At 35.0% G+C, this 17,395-nt stretch overlaps 1 protein-coding gene across 5 annotated transcripts; it reads right to left on the bottom strand.

Moving 5' to 3' along the window:
* Positions 1-1,711: 1,711 nt before the first annotated feature.
* Positions 1,712-9,410, bottom strand: LOC113300418 (anaphase-promoting complex subunit 2-like). Of its 5 annotated transcripts, XM_026549651.1 has the most exons (19): positions 9,111-9,410; positions 8,930-9,019; positions 8,612-8,843; positions 8,139-8,380; positions 7,888-7,959; positions 7,402-7,646; positions 6,881-7,297; positions 6,582-6,783; positions 6,371-6,485; positions 6,161-6,243; positions 5,145-5,264; positions 4,940-5,031; positions 4,781-4,862; positions 4,206-4,382; positions 3,581-3,649; positions 3,316-3,493; positions 3,040-3,133; positions 2,209-2,770; positions 1,712-2,070 (listed from the first exon to the last, which is right to left on the bottom strand). In XM_026549651.1, the coding sequence occupies exons 1-16, from the start codon at positions 9,342-9,344 to the stop codon at positions 3,371-3,373; spliced, it is 2,595 nt and encodes an 864-aa protein (XP_026405436.1). In that variant the 5' UTR covers positions 9,345-9,410; the 3' UTR covers positions 1,712-2,070; positions 2,209-2,770; positions 3,040-3,133; positions 3,316-3,370. The 5 variants fall into 5 exon arrangements, with proteins under 5 accessions (XP_026405436.1, XP_026405435.1, XP_026405437.1 ...); XM_026549650.1 differs by having other exon boundaries at positions 1,712-2,770; XM_026549652.1 differs by lacking the exon at positions 2,209-2,770.
* Between the last annotated feature and the right edge of the window lie 7,985 nt (positions 9,411-17,395).

Raw genomic sequence — 17,395 nt, 5'->3', positions numbered from 1 at the left:
CACTTCCGTCTCAAACTGGGAAGGCAATGGTGTATGAGAAGATCAACATCTGGGTATATTACCTTCATCGGAGATAATTTAGAAACTTGAAAATCTAAGAAACAACGAGTTGTTTCCTTGTTCAGTGTTGAAGCAGAATATGTGGCAATGGTGAAAGGTATTTGTGAATTTTTATGGCTGAAAAGACTTACGGGGGAGCTCGGTTTCTCTACTAAAAAACATATGAAGTTGTTTTGTGATAACCAGTCAGCAATCAAAATTGTTGAATATCCCGTACAAAATGATCGAATTGATAGGAACTTCATCTACGAGAAACTTGAAGTAAACATTATTGAAGTACCATATGTTCGTAGTACACAACAATTCCCGCGTATTAAATTGCCCTATTTCCTCGACACATTATCTATGGATTGATCACATGAAAAGATACCGTTTACGTCCGAATTCTAAAACAGTTATTCAAGCCAAATTAGGTTAAGATTAACACGGTAATATTTATTTAGGTGAAATTTATTAATATGTGAGGAAAAAACAGCCTCTACATATACACGGAAAGAAGTAATTTTCAACCTTACTAATACGAAGACGGTCTTCTAACTTGGTTCGTGTACATGTCTATCTCTACTGCTCAGGGGAGGACATATGAGAGCTAATCTTGGTTTTAGGTCGACTAGCCCTCCGATCCACTAGTGGGCTTGGAAATTACCCTTGGCCCAGAGCGCAGTTAGCCAACACTTGCATCCGTCCCTACTGCTAATGATCTGTCGGAGACTCGGAACGGACATATCATATCTCGTAGGCAGCAACAATTAAGGGCGGAAATATCCACTCATGGGACTTACCCTCCAAGTTATACTCTAGAGAGTCCGGTTCTCAATATGGAAGCCAACTAGTCTTGGCTAAGAAGTTTCTTCTAGCTTCCAGGTAACCCCTTCCTTAAGAATCCCTAGCTAGCAAATCTATATATAAAGGACCTCATTGCTTTCTTCTCACTTCACCAACACCACCCATATCTTTCTTTAGTAGAAACCCTAAAACCACACAGCAGCTTTTTCTTTTCATTCTCTTTCGTAACACAGATCGATGGCTCCTAACATGGCAATGGCGGCAGAACTATTACAAAACAAATTTCTAGTCCAATCTCTTGTGGGTACGGTAGTGGCTGGAATTGCTGCGACTTGCTTTGTTCAGAACTTCAATGCTATTAAAGCATTCACATGCACAAGCTACAGTAATCTCATCGAGAAGATCAAGAAGGATAAGAAGCCAAAGGGTAAGGAAGATGATGAGAAAGACGTCTTCGAATCGAGCGGTAACCAGAACTAGAAAGTTATTAAAAATGGAGTAAGCTGGTTGAGTGATCCAGCCTAGGACCTAGACTAGATGTTCATAGCTATATTATTGTTCGTTTTTTTTTTCAGTGTTTATTTTTCTTCTTTTTATTTTGAGAACCGACGAACTAGTAGAGAATATAGGTTGGTTTTTCCCTTCTAATGTTATTATCTTTATGTGATCAATACTTACTAAAAAGCAATTTGACCTTGATTCAAGCAATTTGACATAGTTTTTATTCTTTTTTTCACAATGCGAGTAAAAATTTGCAAATTGATAAAACGCATGACTTCCATTCCGGTCGACCCTCCCGGGATTCCTTCAGACCTGAGAGTTAACTACTTCTTTGTCTCATTCACATCACATTCAAGAACAGAAATAAGAGAAGAAAAAAAATAAGAGAATAAAATAAATTTTGTGTCTCACATAAAAAAAGAAACAGGAAAAGAAACTCCTACATATATTCTTGTCCAGGAAAACAAAACTCTATCCCTCATCATCATGACATCACTATTTTTATAATCATTGTCTTGTGATCCCTCCTAAAAAATTAATCTTCTGATAACACAGACCAGCAATTTTTCCCAAAATCTTTGTTCCAGACCATTCCTACTGTATTTCAATTAAAAAAATCTTCTGATCTCTCTCAAAAAAAAAAATTAATCTTCAGATAAACACAGACCAGATATTTTTCCCAAAATCTTTCTTCCAGACAAGAAATCTTCTGATAGATGAGTCCTGTATTTCAATTAAATGATGATGATGATGATATGGTTGTTATAGTTTCTATATGATGATAAGAATTGATACAACATACAGCTGACTAGTAGGTATACAAAAATCCACAGTACTTTAAGAAATTTCAATTTCAATTACCTCATGGTTAACAGACCATCAAAATTCTGATTTCCATTCAATTACCTCATAATTGAGAGACCATATTCCCGAATTATGTACGAAACCAATCACAAAAATCTAAATCTAAAACCAGGAAAAGAGAGAAGACTAAAGCCTTCTAGTGAAGAGATCAGCCACAGCTTCTGACAAGCAAAATACAACTCTCCAAAGCAGCGATAACAACTGTGCAAAATACGTTATCGACGGCATCCTACTTGAGAAATCCGGCAAAGTGATTGGGTTTTGTGGGAGATACAGAGAGGTGGTGGACTATTTCTTTCTCTTTTTTCTTGGAAACTTACAGTGCCTGTAACTGGTATAGGTGGGGAACTGGTAATAAGCTAATAACAAATGAATGAGTCAAAGAGTACCTACATGTGTGTAGCCTAAATATATATACGCTACTCCATAACCACATCTTATCTTATCGGGTCAATAGGGAATTTTATTCCTCATTTCCACATTTTTTGCCTCAATTCCCATTCATAAGAAGAATATACTAGCTAGTTATCAGACAATGACTGTCTTAATTGCTGGTCCCCTACATACCAATGAAAGAATCGGGTTACCTTACTTTTCAACACGACATGATAATATGACGTTGCAGACTTGAAGCTAATAAAGATGGTTATGTAAACTTTTGATCAAATTCATCATACAAAGTAGGTTAAACCAAAAATTATTTGCTTAGCATTTTATAGCGGTTAAATAATCCAGTAAAATGAAGAATATTTACAAATTTATATGAGCAATAATCAGATTACAGTGAAAACTAATCTTCTATGAATGGCGTAGAAAGGTGTGACCAACCTGAAATGTGTGGTATGATTCCAAAAACCCAGTATTTGGGGTACACGAAGTTGTGCTGGAAATCATGGGTTCATTCTGATTCTTTCGAACATTTCTGGAAGCACCGAGGGAGAAGAATAACAGAATAAGCCAACATGATTTTCAATTGAATATATCAGATTTTATTTGCGTAGTTATTTATTAGTAAGATTAGATTCAAGGAATGGAATTTCGCTAGTTACCAAGTTGTTAGCAAAATAAATTTACCAGCCAGACGGTATAGGAGAGATAACTCACCAGGAAATCAAGTGCGTCTTTAAAAGTAAAGGCCGCACTCAACCTATCTACATCACTATCTTTTCAGAATGTACATTCCCTCTCTTAATTCCAACTTTTCTTCTGATACAAGACCAGAAAGAAAGCCTTGCAGCTGTTGAAGTGATTTGTCATACGGAGGATCCGCCACACAGAACATCTGTTCATGAAAGTGTTGTTTTATCAGTAACAATTATCTATTCTCTTTGACTCTGCAAAAAAAAATCACTTTAATAGGATGGTTTACCTTTAGAGTATTATGAATCCGATCCAATGACATGCTTCCGAAATTAGTAAGCATACCCAAGATGAATTTCTGCAAACAAAAACCAGTAATCAGTAATCTGAAAGTTAGAATTTTCTCCTGTTAGAATATACAGAATTTTCCAACCAAGCAGAACTTTTGGTAAAAACATATGATCCATGATAATTACAACAACAACAACAACCAAGCCTTTAATTCTGAACAAGTTGCGGCAGGCTAGAAAGGAAACCCATGTCGAAGTTACCAAAATCAAAAAGGAAAAAAAGTAAAGTAAAAAGTAGTGCCACCAAAGATGCTAGTAAAATTCTATAAACTAATAGCAGATTCTAAGGGCCAAAGTCCTACCCTCTAGGTTCTTGATCCCGGGTTGCTAAACCGAGTCCTACCCTCTAAATGCTATCCTAAACAAATGTTAACCACGCTCCCTAGGTCATGGTTCTGATTCATGATATTCATTTATAGGTATTTCGCAGATGGAGTATGAAGGCGTTCCACACAATTAACACACAAATTGAACATTAACAAAAAACACAAACAAGTGGGCATACACTAATGTGGGTGAAAATATGACAAGAAGCTAAACAAAAGCAGATAGAACGGCACAAACCTCATATACAGTCATCTCTTTCAGTAGTTGCTCCTCAACTGAGGCCACGGATCTCTCTCCATCCTCATCAGCTGCCTCCTCACAGTTTGCACTGTTCACGCCATTCCTGGCCGCTCCATCCACAAGAGTAAATACGTGATTATCAGATTCCTTTCCAAGTGATTCTGAAAGGATTCCCTGCATAAAATAAAATAAAAAGAAAAAAGCAAACAAAAGTTACTAATGTATTTGTCTCAAAAAGTTCAAAATACAGTTTACATCTTTCTAGAATTTTCACCTGAAAGTAACTACTAGTCATTTTAAGATTTGAGACGAGTTGACTGTTATGACTGTGAGAAATCTACACGAGCTTCTCTAGCAATGTCTGGAGAACTAAAATATGCTAATGCTAATTTGAATAATTTAAAACTTTAAACAATGTATATACTACATATACAGATCATAGTCACTTAGAAGTAAAAACAACTAAGTAAAGCCTGCTACAAGTATGAAACACCAGACGTATTTTCCAACTAGAAAACTTTTTCTGAATGATAGTACAAGAAACTTCTGATAAAATGAATTATCCAACTTACTTTACTTATCCAGAAATTAATCCTCCGATTAAGTGTGTCCACAGGTACCCCAACAGCTGCAGCAAGATTCTTTGAGGTCCAACTGACAAAACATGATGTGCAATTCAATTCATTGGAAGATTCTACAGAAACCAGAACTTGAGGAAATATTGAGTTTACCTAGTTTGTTGGCCTTGAAATTGCATAATGATTGCAGCATGCAGAGGAGGCACTGTGAACTGCACCTCTCGATCTTCAAATTGCAATTCCAGCTGTAGCAAAATATGCAAAAATAATGAGCATCGTAGAGAAAACAAGCACTGAATGGTACACTGCACAAAAATCTGATATCTGGTGATGCAATAAGGTTGTTCCACGTATCTACCTTCACAGTACCAAGGTTCTTCTTCCATATTAGCTTGCGAGGGGTTTTGATTTCATTGAACCTTTTTGCATAATCAGAAAGTTGATGATCAACAGCTTCTGGTACATTAAGGGTTTCATCCTGTCATTTCTCTTTAATATCAGTGAAAGGAACCAGTTTTGAGAATTCACAAAAGGTTGGCAGTATGAAATTAGATGAACAGGGAATAGACAAAAAACCAGTGTTACCACGACATGCCTAAAAAACAATTCAGCCATGTCAATACGTATTTACACGAACACACGTATTAATACTCCCAATACTTCAAGATACAACTCAGTTAGAGAACTTTGACTAAATATCACTAGATATCAACATTTGTCAAGATAAATCGATACCTTAGTATTAGGGAACTTAGATATTTTACTAGATTCTATGAGAAGTTTTAACTTTATTAACAAAATATCAGTTCCAAATCTGGCCACTGATCTTACTCTAGACTTTCTCCCTTCTTATCCCGACTTCTTCTCTCCAGTGAGGTTTATGTAATGCCTTTTGGATTAATCATACATATTATACGCATACATTTTGCAAATTCACTACCTTGTATAGTTACTATATATCTATGTTAAACTACTAAATTGAATGATTATTTATATTGTGTGTGTCGTGTCCACGTATTTTAGTTTTTTAAGTTGTCGTGTCGGAGTAGCGTATTGGATACAAGACACCGACACCGACACCGTGTCGTTGTAACACAGCAAAAAACATTATATTCCAAGAGAATATAACACTTCTCGCCAGATAATCAATGTTGGAGGAAAGTATTAAATGTACATGTACATTTACCCATTGAAAGAGCTTAAAAGGCTAAGCACAACATTTCAGTATTCTGATTTCTGAGTCTAACTTCAAGGGTCAAACACTTACTTTTCATGATTGTTTCACAACTAAACAGCGAAGCACAACATTTCGAATCTAACTTCAAGGTCAAAAACCTATTTTTCATGAATAATCCTAGATTTGTCTTTAAATACCTGTATTGGAGGCCAAAAGTTTGCAGATATGATTGTTGCGTCAACATGATGTAGAGAGACTTCCGTTTCTCCTTGCTCACCATCTGCATATACAGAACAATCTCACTGAATACATGCCGATGGATTTTTTTTAATCTACATACCTAAGTTAAGTTTTGGTAACATAACAACTTAGGTGCCCAGGTTAATAAATTTGCTAAGCACATTCACCTCTTTGAGACGATTGAGCCAAAGTTTGTTTTATATTTGTATTTGTCCTCTTGGAATCAATGAGATCATTAAGCATAATTTCACACCTCTGCATGCTGCTCTCTCCAAAGTGTATCTGAAAACTCAGCAACAAATAACAAAACTAGTGAAATTAGAAATCAAAACTAGAACATAGTTAGACCTGCAAATCTTTGATAGACAGAGTACTCACCTTGAGGAGTTCTAATGTACGTATCTCTGAATCGATTTCATAATCAGATTTATTAAGAAGTTTTTCAGCCAGCATAACACGATACTCATTAACTAGCTGGTCTTTAGAACCAATGATGCCAACAATCATCCCAAGTATGTCAATTTTCCTTCTATTCCTGCTACCCTTTAATGGATCAGCTTCTACTGGGTCAGGCTCCCAGCTGCAAAAGGAGAGCCAACCACCAACGATGTAAAAAGAATGTTCATATACAAAGATATACATTAATAAATGAAGACGTATCTATATAGAGTACATACCGCTCAGCGTTGATCCATGATTGTTTGTCATCAGAGTTGAAATCATCATCACAGCCAGTATTTTCTTGACTATCTTCATCTCTATTTAACTCCTCAAGAAGACCATCCCCTTGGTTTCCAGGCCCATTTGGATTTCCACCAGGTCCATCAGTAAGCATGGTGACAATACATTTAATTGTATCCTTCCTTCCTCTTAAATAGTCCCTTATTGGTTCACCTACTGCTTCAAGGAAAACACCTGTGGGATCTATTATCCGGAGTGCTTTGATGGTTGAAACATATTGGTGCAAAATGTCATTGGTTGAGGCACCAGCTGTAAGCAAGCGGTATCTTAGAGCAGATATAAATGAATCAACAAGCTTTGAGTGTTGGCCAGTATATTCTAGGCATTGCTTTAAGTCTTCAATTGCAGGAGAACTGCAACAGCAATGATGATTATATTCATAAACAGCGTACTGGATAACAGAACCCCAAATATATTTAGCAGATTTCATATACAAAAATGTCAGAAAGGAAAATACCTGTCGGGATAATCCACGATAATCTCAAAGAGCTTGGCTATCCTTAAATCTTGCAGTGTCTCATACGCAAAATACTCAAGGCGCAATTGCCATCTGACAAGTCCTTCAGAGGGAGTATTGATTCCAGGATAGCAAGAAGATGGATGTGAAGCCAATGGTGATTTCAGACCAGATGTGGGGCTATCATAACTAACTGAATCTCCAAGATAAGCTAGGAGGGCGCGCAAGAATTGGAGAGGAACATTCTAGAAAGGAGTACATAATAATATCAGTAGCAGTTCTGCTCATTATTCTGCGGTTTCTGACTAATGAAAAATGTCCAATTGCTAAGCTATGAGTTGCGATCGAATAAGCAAAGCAACTTTGATACTAAGGAAGTACAATCTAAGGATTAAAACACTAGTCAATTACATCATTATTATTCAAACTTCATCACACAATCAGTGAACAGCTACAAGAGTCCTATAGAGAGATATCAGAAGTTACCTGAATCCACTCTTTAATCGACTCCAAAACAGAATTCCTATAGTCATCACCAGCCAAATTGTGAACTGTACTCTGCAAACAAACGGGAATGATAATAACAGCAATACAGTAAGTAAAATGCATACACATTAAGAAAATATGTTAAATTAGAGAGACTGCAACTAAAATGGACCCTTGCTTCTGAATTTAAACAGCCATAATAAAGGAATGATAGGGTAGAATAAATTTCTTTCGCATCCAGAAGAGTGTACCTTTAGAAGCAAGAATATAGCAGATGCGTAGGCATCTTCAGTCATAGACGTAAATCCCAGACCTCTAAGATCACGGACAACTTTCCCAATGTTTCTTACTAGTTTGTTGTTCTCAGAGATTTTCTTCTCACGGAAAGTTTCATCAACATCCATATCATCTTTGGCATTACCATCTTCATATTCTCCTGACATCATTGTGCTTAATTCTTCCAATCTTTCCTTGAAATACATGCGGAGTATCTCTGGAAAAAGTTTGGTAAAGAACAACACAAATAGCAATCTAACTCTCATTTGAGAACAAAAAGATCTAGACAAATTGGTTCTGACATAAGTCGAGGTTAGATGCAAAATGATGATGGAAATTCCAAACAATTTCATACATGACATGAAACCTAGAGAGATACGCAAATACCCATCAAAAACTCAATCAAAATGAACATTTAAACCTTAACTAGACCAGCATAACAACGCACCAGGGAAATGGCGAGGAAGGGAAGTCATAAGAACCGAAGACACCATCAATTGGTATCGAGAAAGCAAACGAACTCTATCAACATCTGATGGATGTCTTCCCTTGGATATAACATCCTGGTACGATTGTAACGCGTGAACTTGCATTAAAAGACATTTTTCTTGATACTGTTTTTCCAAACATATCTCTTCTAAAGCTTTACACAATACTCTCTGAACACTCTCTTCCTTCATCTGTCCAACCAAATTAGTTTGAACAATTAAAACCCCATTATCATTGAAAAATTTAATAGCTACACAGTGAAAATCAGCGTACATACTTCAAATGGGTTCGTCTCCAGAATCGCAAGATCACTGTAAGCATCAAAATGCTGCCAAAACTTTAAAACCCCATTTCTCTCAAATGTTTCCTGCAACCAAAAAAACAGTAAATAAAAGAAGAACCAATTGAGTGAAATTAAAATAAAATCGTTCAATTTCTTTTTTCGATTTTGATTTTACCTCTAGTGCTTGAAGAAAATGATCTTGAAGGAGAGATTGTAACCCGTGTTTAGAAAGGATATGTACAGTAGAAATAAAATCTGATCCAATTGATAGATTTCCAGTATCTTTAAGTAGAGTTTCAGTACTCAATCGAAAACTTTCCCAACTCACTAAAATCTCAGAAATCGATTCCTGAGTTAAAGAATCTAAAACCCCTAAATTACAACTCGGGGATTTTGATTCCATAACCATTTCTAAAACCCTAGTTTTGGCGCCACTTTTGTTCTGAAATCACGAGCTCGCTCGCTCACACTATAACTAGGGCCGCCCTAATGTAAACATTTTTTTACGAGCACTCTTATTATTTTCTTCAAGGTAACAGCACCATAGGTACCACTCACCCGGCCGATTAGGCAAGGAACGCAACTGGTGCACGCCTAAAAGAGCTTGGACTTGTTTTGTTTTGAGCTTAAGAGGGCGGTGAATACCAGAAATTCCAGAAGTAAAAGTCAATCCTCGGAGTCGGAAACAAGAAAAAATAACTTCACATTAAAAGCTAACTTTTTGGTTTATATAGCCTGGCGTCTTTAGGGGCGACACAAAAAGACAAAATAGATTTAAAATATTTATATGTCCCTTCATAATCGGTAGTTTAGTATTTTTTTTATCTACCGATTGTGACCATGTATTTTTTTTTATCTACCACACTTGGAAGATAAATAATATCACGAAACAACCGATTATGGTAGGATTTTGGCAAAATCTCATTTTGGGGCTACTTATATTCGGTAGTTATATGAACTATCTTGAATACCGATTATGGTAGGATATTTTGCAAAGAGAGCTAATGTATGATCAGAAGTCAGGATAACTTCATTTACTACCGATTATAGGCTTCACCAAAATTCAAAAAAGAATTTTTGGAAAATCTCATTTTGGGGTGACTCTATATTCGGAAGTTAAATAACCTAAATTCACTACCGATTATGGTACCATTTTTGCCAAGGGTCTATTGTATAATCGGGAGTCAAGATAACTTTATTTACTACCGATTATAGGCTCCACCAAAATTCAAAAAAATAGAGAATTCTTGCAAGATCTCATTTTGGGCGACTCTGTATTCGGGAGTTAAATACCCTAAATTCACTACCGATTATGGTATCATTTTTTCCAAAGGTCTATTGTATAATCGGGAGTCAAGATAACTTTATTTACTACCGATTATAGGCTCCACCAAAATTAAAAAAATAGAGAATTTTTGCAAAATCTCATTTTGGGGAGACTCTATATTCGAGAGTTAAATAACCTAAATTCACTACCGATTATGGTACCATTTTTGCCAAAGGTCTATTGTATAATCGGGAGTCAAGATAACTTTATTTACTACCGGTTATAGGCTACACCAAAATTCAAAAAATAGAGAATTTTTGCAAAATCTCATTTGGGACGACTCTGTATTCGGGAGTTAAATAACCTAAATTCACTACCGATTATGGTACCATTTTTGCCAAAGGTCTATTGTATAATCGGGAGTCAAGATAAAATTATTTACTACCGATTATAGGCTCCACCAAAATTCAAAAAATAGAGAATATTTGCAAAATCTCATTTTGAGGCGACTCTATATTCGGGAGTTAAATAACCTAAATTCACTACCGATTATGGTACTATTTTTGCCAAAGGTCTACTTTAATCGGGAGTCAAGATAACTTTATTTACTACCGATTATAGAATAATCAAAATTCAAAAGATAGAGGATTTTATTTGGGAATACTTTATATTCGGAAGTTATATAAACTAAATTGACTCCCGATTGTGGATTAACTTCCGATTGTAAAATTATCTACTGATTGTGAAGGGTAGTTTGGCCATTAAAAATGGGAGATAAGGGACGGCTACATTTTACGTTTGGGTGACCTTTTTTGTCTTTTTGTGTCGCCCCTAATTCTTTTGGGGTCGCCCCTAAATATGCCAGGTTATATAGGTTATTTTCAAATTGTAATGAAAGTAGTAGTGTTTTTATACGTTGGGACAGATCGATTAGTGCCTTTATCTAGTGATTGTGTGCTCTAATAATTGTAGATCCAGGTATGTGGGTAACTCAGTGTGGAAGTATACGTTCTGTCTCCTTTATATTATTTATTTGTCATCTGTTTCAGTTTTAAAGTGAATATACGTTCTATCTCCTTTATCCTTTATACCATTTATGATTCGGATAGGATTATAGATCTGAAACAGGCGGGATTTCTGAAGGTAATTTTCATCAATATCTAAACAATTTTCAAATTCTCATAAACCTAATGTTGAGTTTCTTAAGTTTGATAGAAGTAAACCAAGGTATTGGATTTTAACTACGAAAAGTTTTTTCAATTTCATCCTATGGATAAAGAAAAACGAGTTATGAATATGCCTTAATTACATTTAGAAGCAGATATTCGGTACCAGGAGTATCAAGAAGATCGTGAAATGATATCTTGGGGAGAAAATTAGTAAGGATATTACATCCCGTTTTCATGAGTTTGTCCATGACGATGTTGTGGAAGAGTTTAATAAGCTGGGTTAATTTGGAAGTGTAGTTGAGTATCAAGACCTATTTGAGGAGTTTAACGCATTAATGATTGCTAACAACAAGCACCTAACAAAGGAGTATTTCACTTCTAGTTTTATCAGTGGGTTAAATAAGGAGCTCATGATAGTTGTTCAAATATTCTCTCATACTTATCTGCAACAAGCTATTTATCTGGCTAAAATGCAAGAAAATACTCCTATAAAACATTGCTCAAAAGGATCTTTACCACCAAATTACCACCTTTTTCCATTCCGAGCAACAGTTCGAGAAACTTTGTTACACCCTCCAAATCAATTTCACCCTCTCCAAGGCACAGTAATTCCACTAGCCCAAAACTACCACCAATAAGGAAACTCTCATATGTTGAAATGAGAGCAAGGAGAAAAAAAATATATGTTACAATTGTGATGAAGTGTATAAGATGGGACACATGTGTGTGAAGCAACAATTATTTATGCTAGTAGCAGATGATGCTGAGTTGTCATCTTCAAAAGAAGAGTCCCCATTGAGTTCACCTATTATATAAGAGATTGAGGAAGAAGTTGAGATATCATTGCATGCTCTCGCTGGTAATGTGTCTCACAACACCATCAAGATTCAGGGAGTCACTAGAGGGAAAAGTCATCTCATAATGTTAGTGGATGATGGGAGCACGCATGACTTTCTTGAACCTGAGATTGCTAGAAGCAGTGGAAATTTCATTGAACCTGCAACATCATTTCAAGTAACAGTTGTTTATGGTAATTAATTGGTGAGTGATGCTAGATGTCCACAGTTCTCATGGAAAATGCAGAGACATACATTCAAGTTTGATGTTATATTGCTTACTCTTGGTGGGTGTGACATGGTGCTAGGAGTAGATTGTGTTAGAGCAAGGCTCGGTTGAACCCGCAAGTTTTGTTATCTCAAGCTTGCTGTCAATAGTAGTTGATCAAAACTATATCTTGATTTCTAGTTAACTAAGTCAAGTCTCGGACTAGGTTAAAATTTGGTAGCTAAGTATCAGACATCACCCTCGAAGACTAGAGATCAACGAAGACATTTGGAGAACTTTTTTATTAGGTATGTGAAGACTGAACCATTCTATTCACTCACCATCTTACTATTCTATCATTTGAGACTATGTTGTAGGACTTCTAGTAGATTTACAGAGAAGAAATTTGGAGTCAAAATTGTCTTGTTAAAAGTATCGAAATATGATTCAAGCATAGATGTTCAAAGGTCCCTCACACTTTAGTTCGAAACAATATATTGTTTGAGAATTAATTTGTGGATAATTTGAAAATTTCCCATGCAAGTGATTTTATGATTTGGGAATATTTCAAACATCATAACATAGAAATTCAAAACTTCTGCTATTTCTGCTCAGGATAGGTTGGCAAACCAGTTTGCAATATATGAGTTTCAGAAATACAGTAAACGTTGGCGAACCAGTTCGCAAACCCTAACTTCAGTAGGAAACAATTCACAAAACGTGGTGATCTGAGTTTTTATGTTGGTATAAAAGGATAACAGTTGGTGAAACAGGTTCACGAACCGTAGTCATCTGAGTTCTCGATCCGAGTAGGGTTAGCAAACCCGGTTCACGAACCGTAGCACCCCGACTCGTGAACTTTCCTTGCGGTTGACAAACCGTTTCACCAATGGTCCTAGTAGAATTTAGCAGATGCTCAAAAACTTTTAAAAAAACATGTTTAGCTTTGCTATGACTCTCGTAAATAATTCTAAGACTTCATTGATCACTTAAACACTTATGTGCGTGCATCATGATTAAATTCTTAGGTGGTTAAATGAACATCAATTTTCTTATGGTTAATATGGCATATTTTCCAAATTGAACAATCATTATACACGATTCTGTAACCGGACACAATGTATATTTCTTTTTTTTCAAGACTAAAAGTGTTAGCTTGATTCTCAAGTTATCTTAGCTTGAATTTAAAGCAACCCTCATTTTTGAAAAACTATAGATAGAGATGCTCTTTCGATTGGGAAAATTTATCCTTGACAATTTGTGTCCTAGTTGATAGCTAGAGTCCTCCTATATGAACCTAGGTTTCCTCTGAGAAACATAATTAGGTTTACGACTGAAATAGTTTTTTTTTTGGGGATTCATGAATCCAGATCCGACTATCTTTACCTTGATATTTCGTGTATCCTGATCTTGCTTTCCTATTATCGAGATTCTCGTAATCTCTTTCAGGCAAGATAGATAGAAATCGCAAAGTTCTCTTCGTCTCAGACTTTATGATTCCTAAAGATAGATATTTGAAAACTAGTCTTAACTGATAAGTCGAATATTGTTCTTGAGAGGTGGTAAAAGATTCAGGATTCTCATCTAAGTGAGTATAAGTGTTCCAGATTGTGAGGCTTGCTAGATTTGTCTGTTCAAAACAGATTTCCGTGCCTTGATCTTTGATCTAAAGAGAAATCAAATAGGATTATGTGTTAGAGGAAGATTGGTATCAAAAGTCTTCCCTTAGGTTGAAGCAACTCTTAGACTGTAAATGACGTCAGTTAAGGGAATCAATTGCGAGGTTCAAGAGATGGAAGGAGCGTGACTGTAACTAAATCGCTTGGAGGGTGGATTCGTTCTCAACTACATTTCAGTCTGAAGTCTGATAGTAGGCTAGTGTCTGTATAGCGGCTTAATACAGTTTGGGTTTTTCTGCAGGTGTGGTTTCCTCGTTAACAAAACTTCTAGTGTCTTGTGTTTTTCTTTTTTCGTAGTATATTACTTTATCTTTATAATTGGATTTACGCAAGTAGTACGTACTCAATCTTAGTAGATGCATCCTTCTAACTGTGAACGATTACGAGACTCGTTTCTTATAGAATTCGTATCTTGAAAGATAGATAATAAGTTTATTACTTGGCAGAATTCTGATTGGACTATTTGAATACGACTAGATTGATCTTGGATATTGACTTTTGAGATCGTCAAAGTACTCTTCTTAACAATTAGGTTTACGGACTCATTGTTTATATACATGTTGGTTGAGAAGAGATAGAGATAAATGTTAATATACATATTATCAATGATCATTATGTTGGTATACTTGCAATTGTATTAGGTTTTGTCCATACATGTTGCCGAATGAAAAAGTTGATAGTGTACTTGGTACCCTCTTCTTATCAATTGGTAATAGAGCATGCAAAAACTTTAAGACCTAAAATTTTGTGTTTGTAGCGATCTGAATTTATGAACAAGAGTGCAATCTCGATTAGCGTAACACCAACCTTCAATGGCACAAATTACTTATGGTGGAAAATAGATATGCAATATTTCTTACAAGCTTGTGACTTTAAGACATGGTTTCATGTTATAAGAGGGTACAATATTCCAGCGGTTGGAGAAGGAGCATGTGTTGTTCCAAAAGATATAGCTATATATAGCGAAGCCGAAATTAGTGATGTTAAACGCAACTCTGATAGGCTGAATGGTATTATCCTTTCCATAAACCAAGATCTTCAACATCATGTTTCTACATTCACTAGATCAAAAGATGCTTGGGGTATCCTTTCCTTAACCCGTATTTGGTTAGTTTTTGCCTATATTTCCTTACCAAAATATAAAAGTATGTAAAAAAAATTGCCTCATATTATTATATTAATAACAAAGCCTATGTATGATTCTTTGGTTAGTTTTCGCCGATTTTTTTTAGAAACTATATAAGTATGTAAATATTTCTAGTTCAGATTATTTTAGCAATTAAGATGAGGTGGATATCCGTTTTCACTCTGATAGTGTTGGAACTTTTAAAAACTCGGGTTAGAGGTTCGAGTTTTTGTTAACAAACTTAGTGATCTTACAAAAAAATTAGCAAAAGTGACGTAGATGTTTATGTTACCCCATATCGCTTTCCTTTTATCTTTTGTGCTTTCATGTTAACCAATGTCTTTGTAAAAATCCAAATATATATTTTTGAAAGGGAAACCCTTTTGAACTTTAAAAAATTATCTTGATCGAAAAAAATAAATAAATATAATTTGAACATTATATTCTTAACATCAATGACTATCATGTCTAGCTATTTCTATTTTCCTTCGTAAAGCCTAACTAATATCTGAAAAATAACTATCACGATGATCTAAAAGAAATACTAAATAAAAGGACCAACTACTTGTGCAAAATCGTCTTGAATCATGAATAAAAAATCCGGTCTTGAATCATGAATTATCGAAATTTCATGTGGAATAAAATTTGAGAAAGCCTATATAGTTTTTTTTCTTCTTTTTTTAGCAAAATAATGGTGTATTTTTTTATGAAAATTTGGAATTTTAGATTTTAATTTTTTCTTTCTTTCTGAAACCCCGAATTAAAAAAGGCACAATAAGCAAGACCTACAACGTCGTCTGAAAAATCTCAATTGGCAACAAATCTTACAATGGTGGGTGCACTACAAAATGAGACAAAGTACAAGAACTACTACCAAAGTTGTGCCATTACGGCACAATGGACAGTTCAGTGATCTTTTAGTAAACAATCTTGCAATTTCCTTAAATTATTACTATTTTTAGAGAGTTTGTTATTCTATGTTGTAGTTCAAGTCAATTATAATATAATTGGTTATGACTATTGATCACATCGAAAAGGAAAACATGGATAAATGGAACTTGCTTTGTTAATTACTTATAAATCTTGCTTTACGGGACCAATTGGATCCTGAACAAGCATTGGACCCGCAAACTGAGCAAGTAAAAGCGAAATTGAAAGAAATGGAAGATTATATTGAGTGCCTTAAAGATACTAACAACGCTCTGCTGACCACAAGGCATAAAAGCAACGATACACTAATAACAAGCTCGCAAAGTGTTTATAAGGTAAACCCTTTTGTTTTTCTCTTGCTCCCCGTCGTCTTTTTTTATTTTGTCATATTTTAGTTCTCATGATATATACTTCTAGCTTGTAAAGGTCTGCAGCGTCTAACATCTGGTCAATACGTAACTAGTATGTAATTTACTACTTAATGTACCCTCTTATTAAGACATTGACTGACCAAATATTTGGATAGCTAGAGATGGAAAATCAATTTGAAAATTCAATCATTCCACAACATGAACGAACAATCAAGGTACCTTTTTCCTACTTCTTGGTATATTGCAATATGATTTTGGAATTCTCGGTATCGATAACTGCTTCAAGTATAAATAGGTTTCAGGTAGCCTGTTTTCTCCATAAAGCATTCTGACTACATACACACTCTTACACAATGGCTTCTGAATTACATCATACTCACCGAGTATCTCATTCTACATACAAAAAGATACCAGATTTTTGTAAACTTCTGGAAAACTTGGTAGAAGAAACACCAAAAACCAGGGTTTTAAAAAGATCATATTATTTCGTAGAAAAAATATCATATATTTTGAACGTGAAAATATATAAATAAAAAAAAACTATGTAATACTAACGTTTGTTACAATAATTTGTTTATTGTAAAGAATTTTCTTTTTGATACAAGCTGGTACTTCGGGTTTGGTATTTTTCTAATAGATGTCATCTTTATTTTGCTTTATATGTAATATACCATATGTATCACATATACATATATAATATATATCTCATCAATCCCTAGTGACCATATTTCGATTCTAATAGTATTTTTCCGCGTTTCTTCAATTTTCAAGACAACCACATTGGCTCAAAGCTCTTATTACATAAATGTTACTTATAAACATGTTAGTAATTGTTAGAACGATGCTCGATTGATTCCACAAGTTTTTCTATTTC

The sequence above is a fragment of the Papaver somniferum genome, chromosome 7 (assembly GCF_003573695.1).
Source record: "Papaver somniferum cultivar HN1 chromosome 7, ASM357369v1, whole genome shotgun sequence".
NCBI lineage: Eukaryota > Viridiplantae > Streptophyta > Magnoliopsida > Ranunculales > Papaveraceae > Papaver > Papaver somniferum.
The sequence above is the reverse complement of the archived record's forward strand: the minus strand, read 5'-3'. Positions and strand labels throughout refer to the sequence as shown.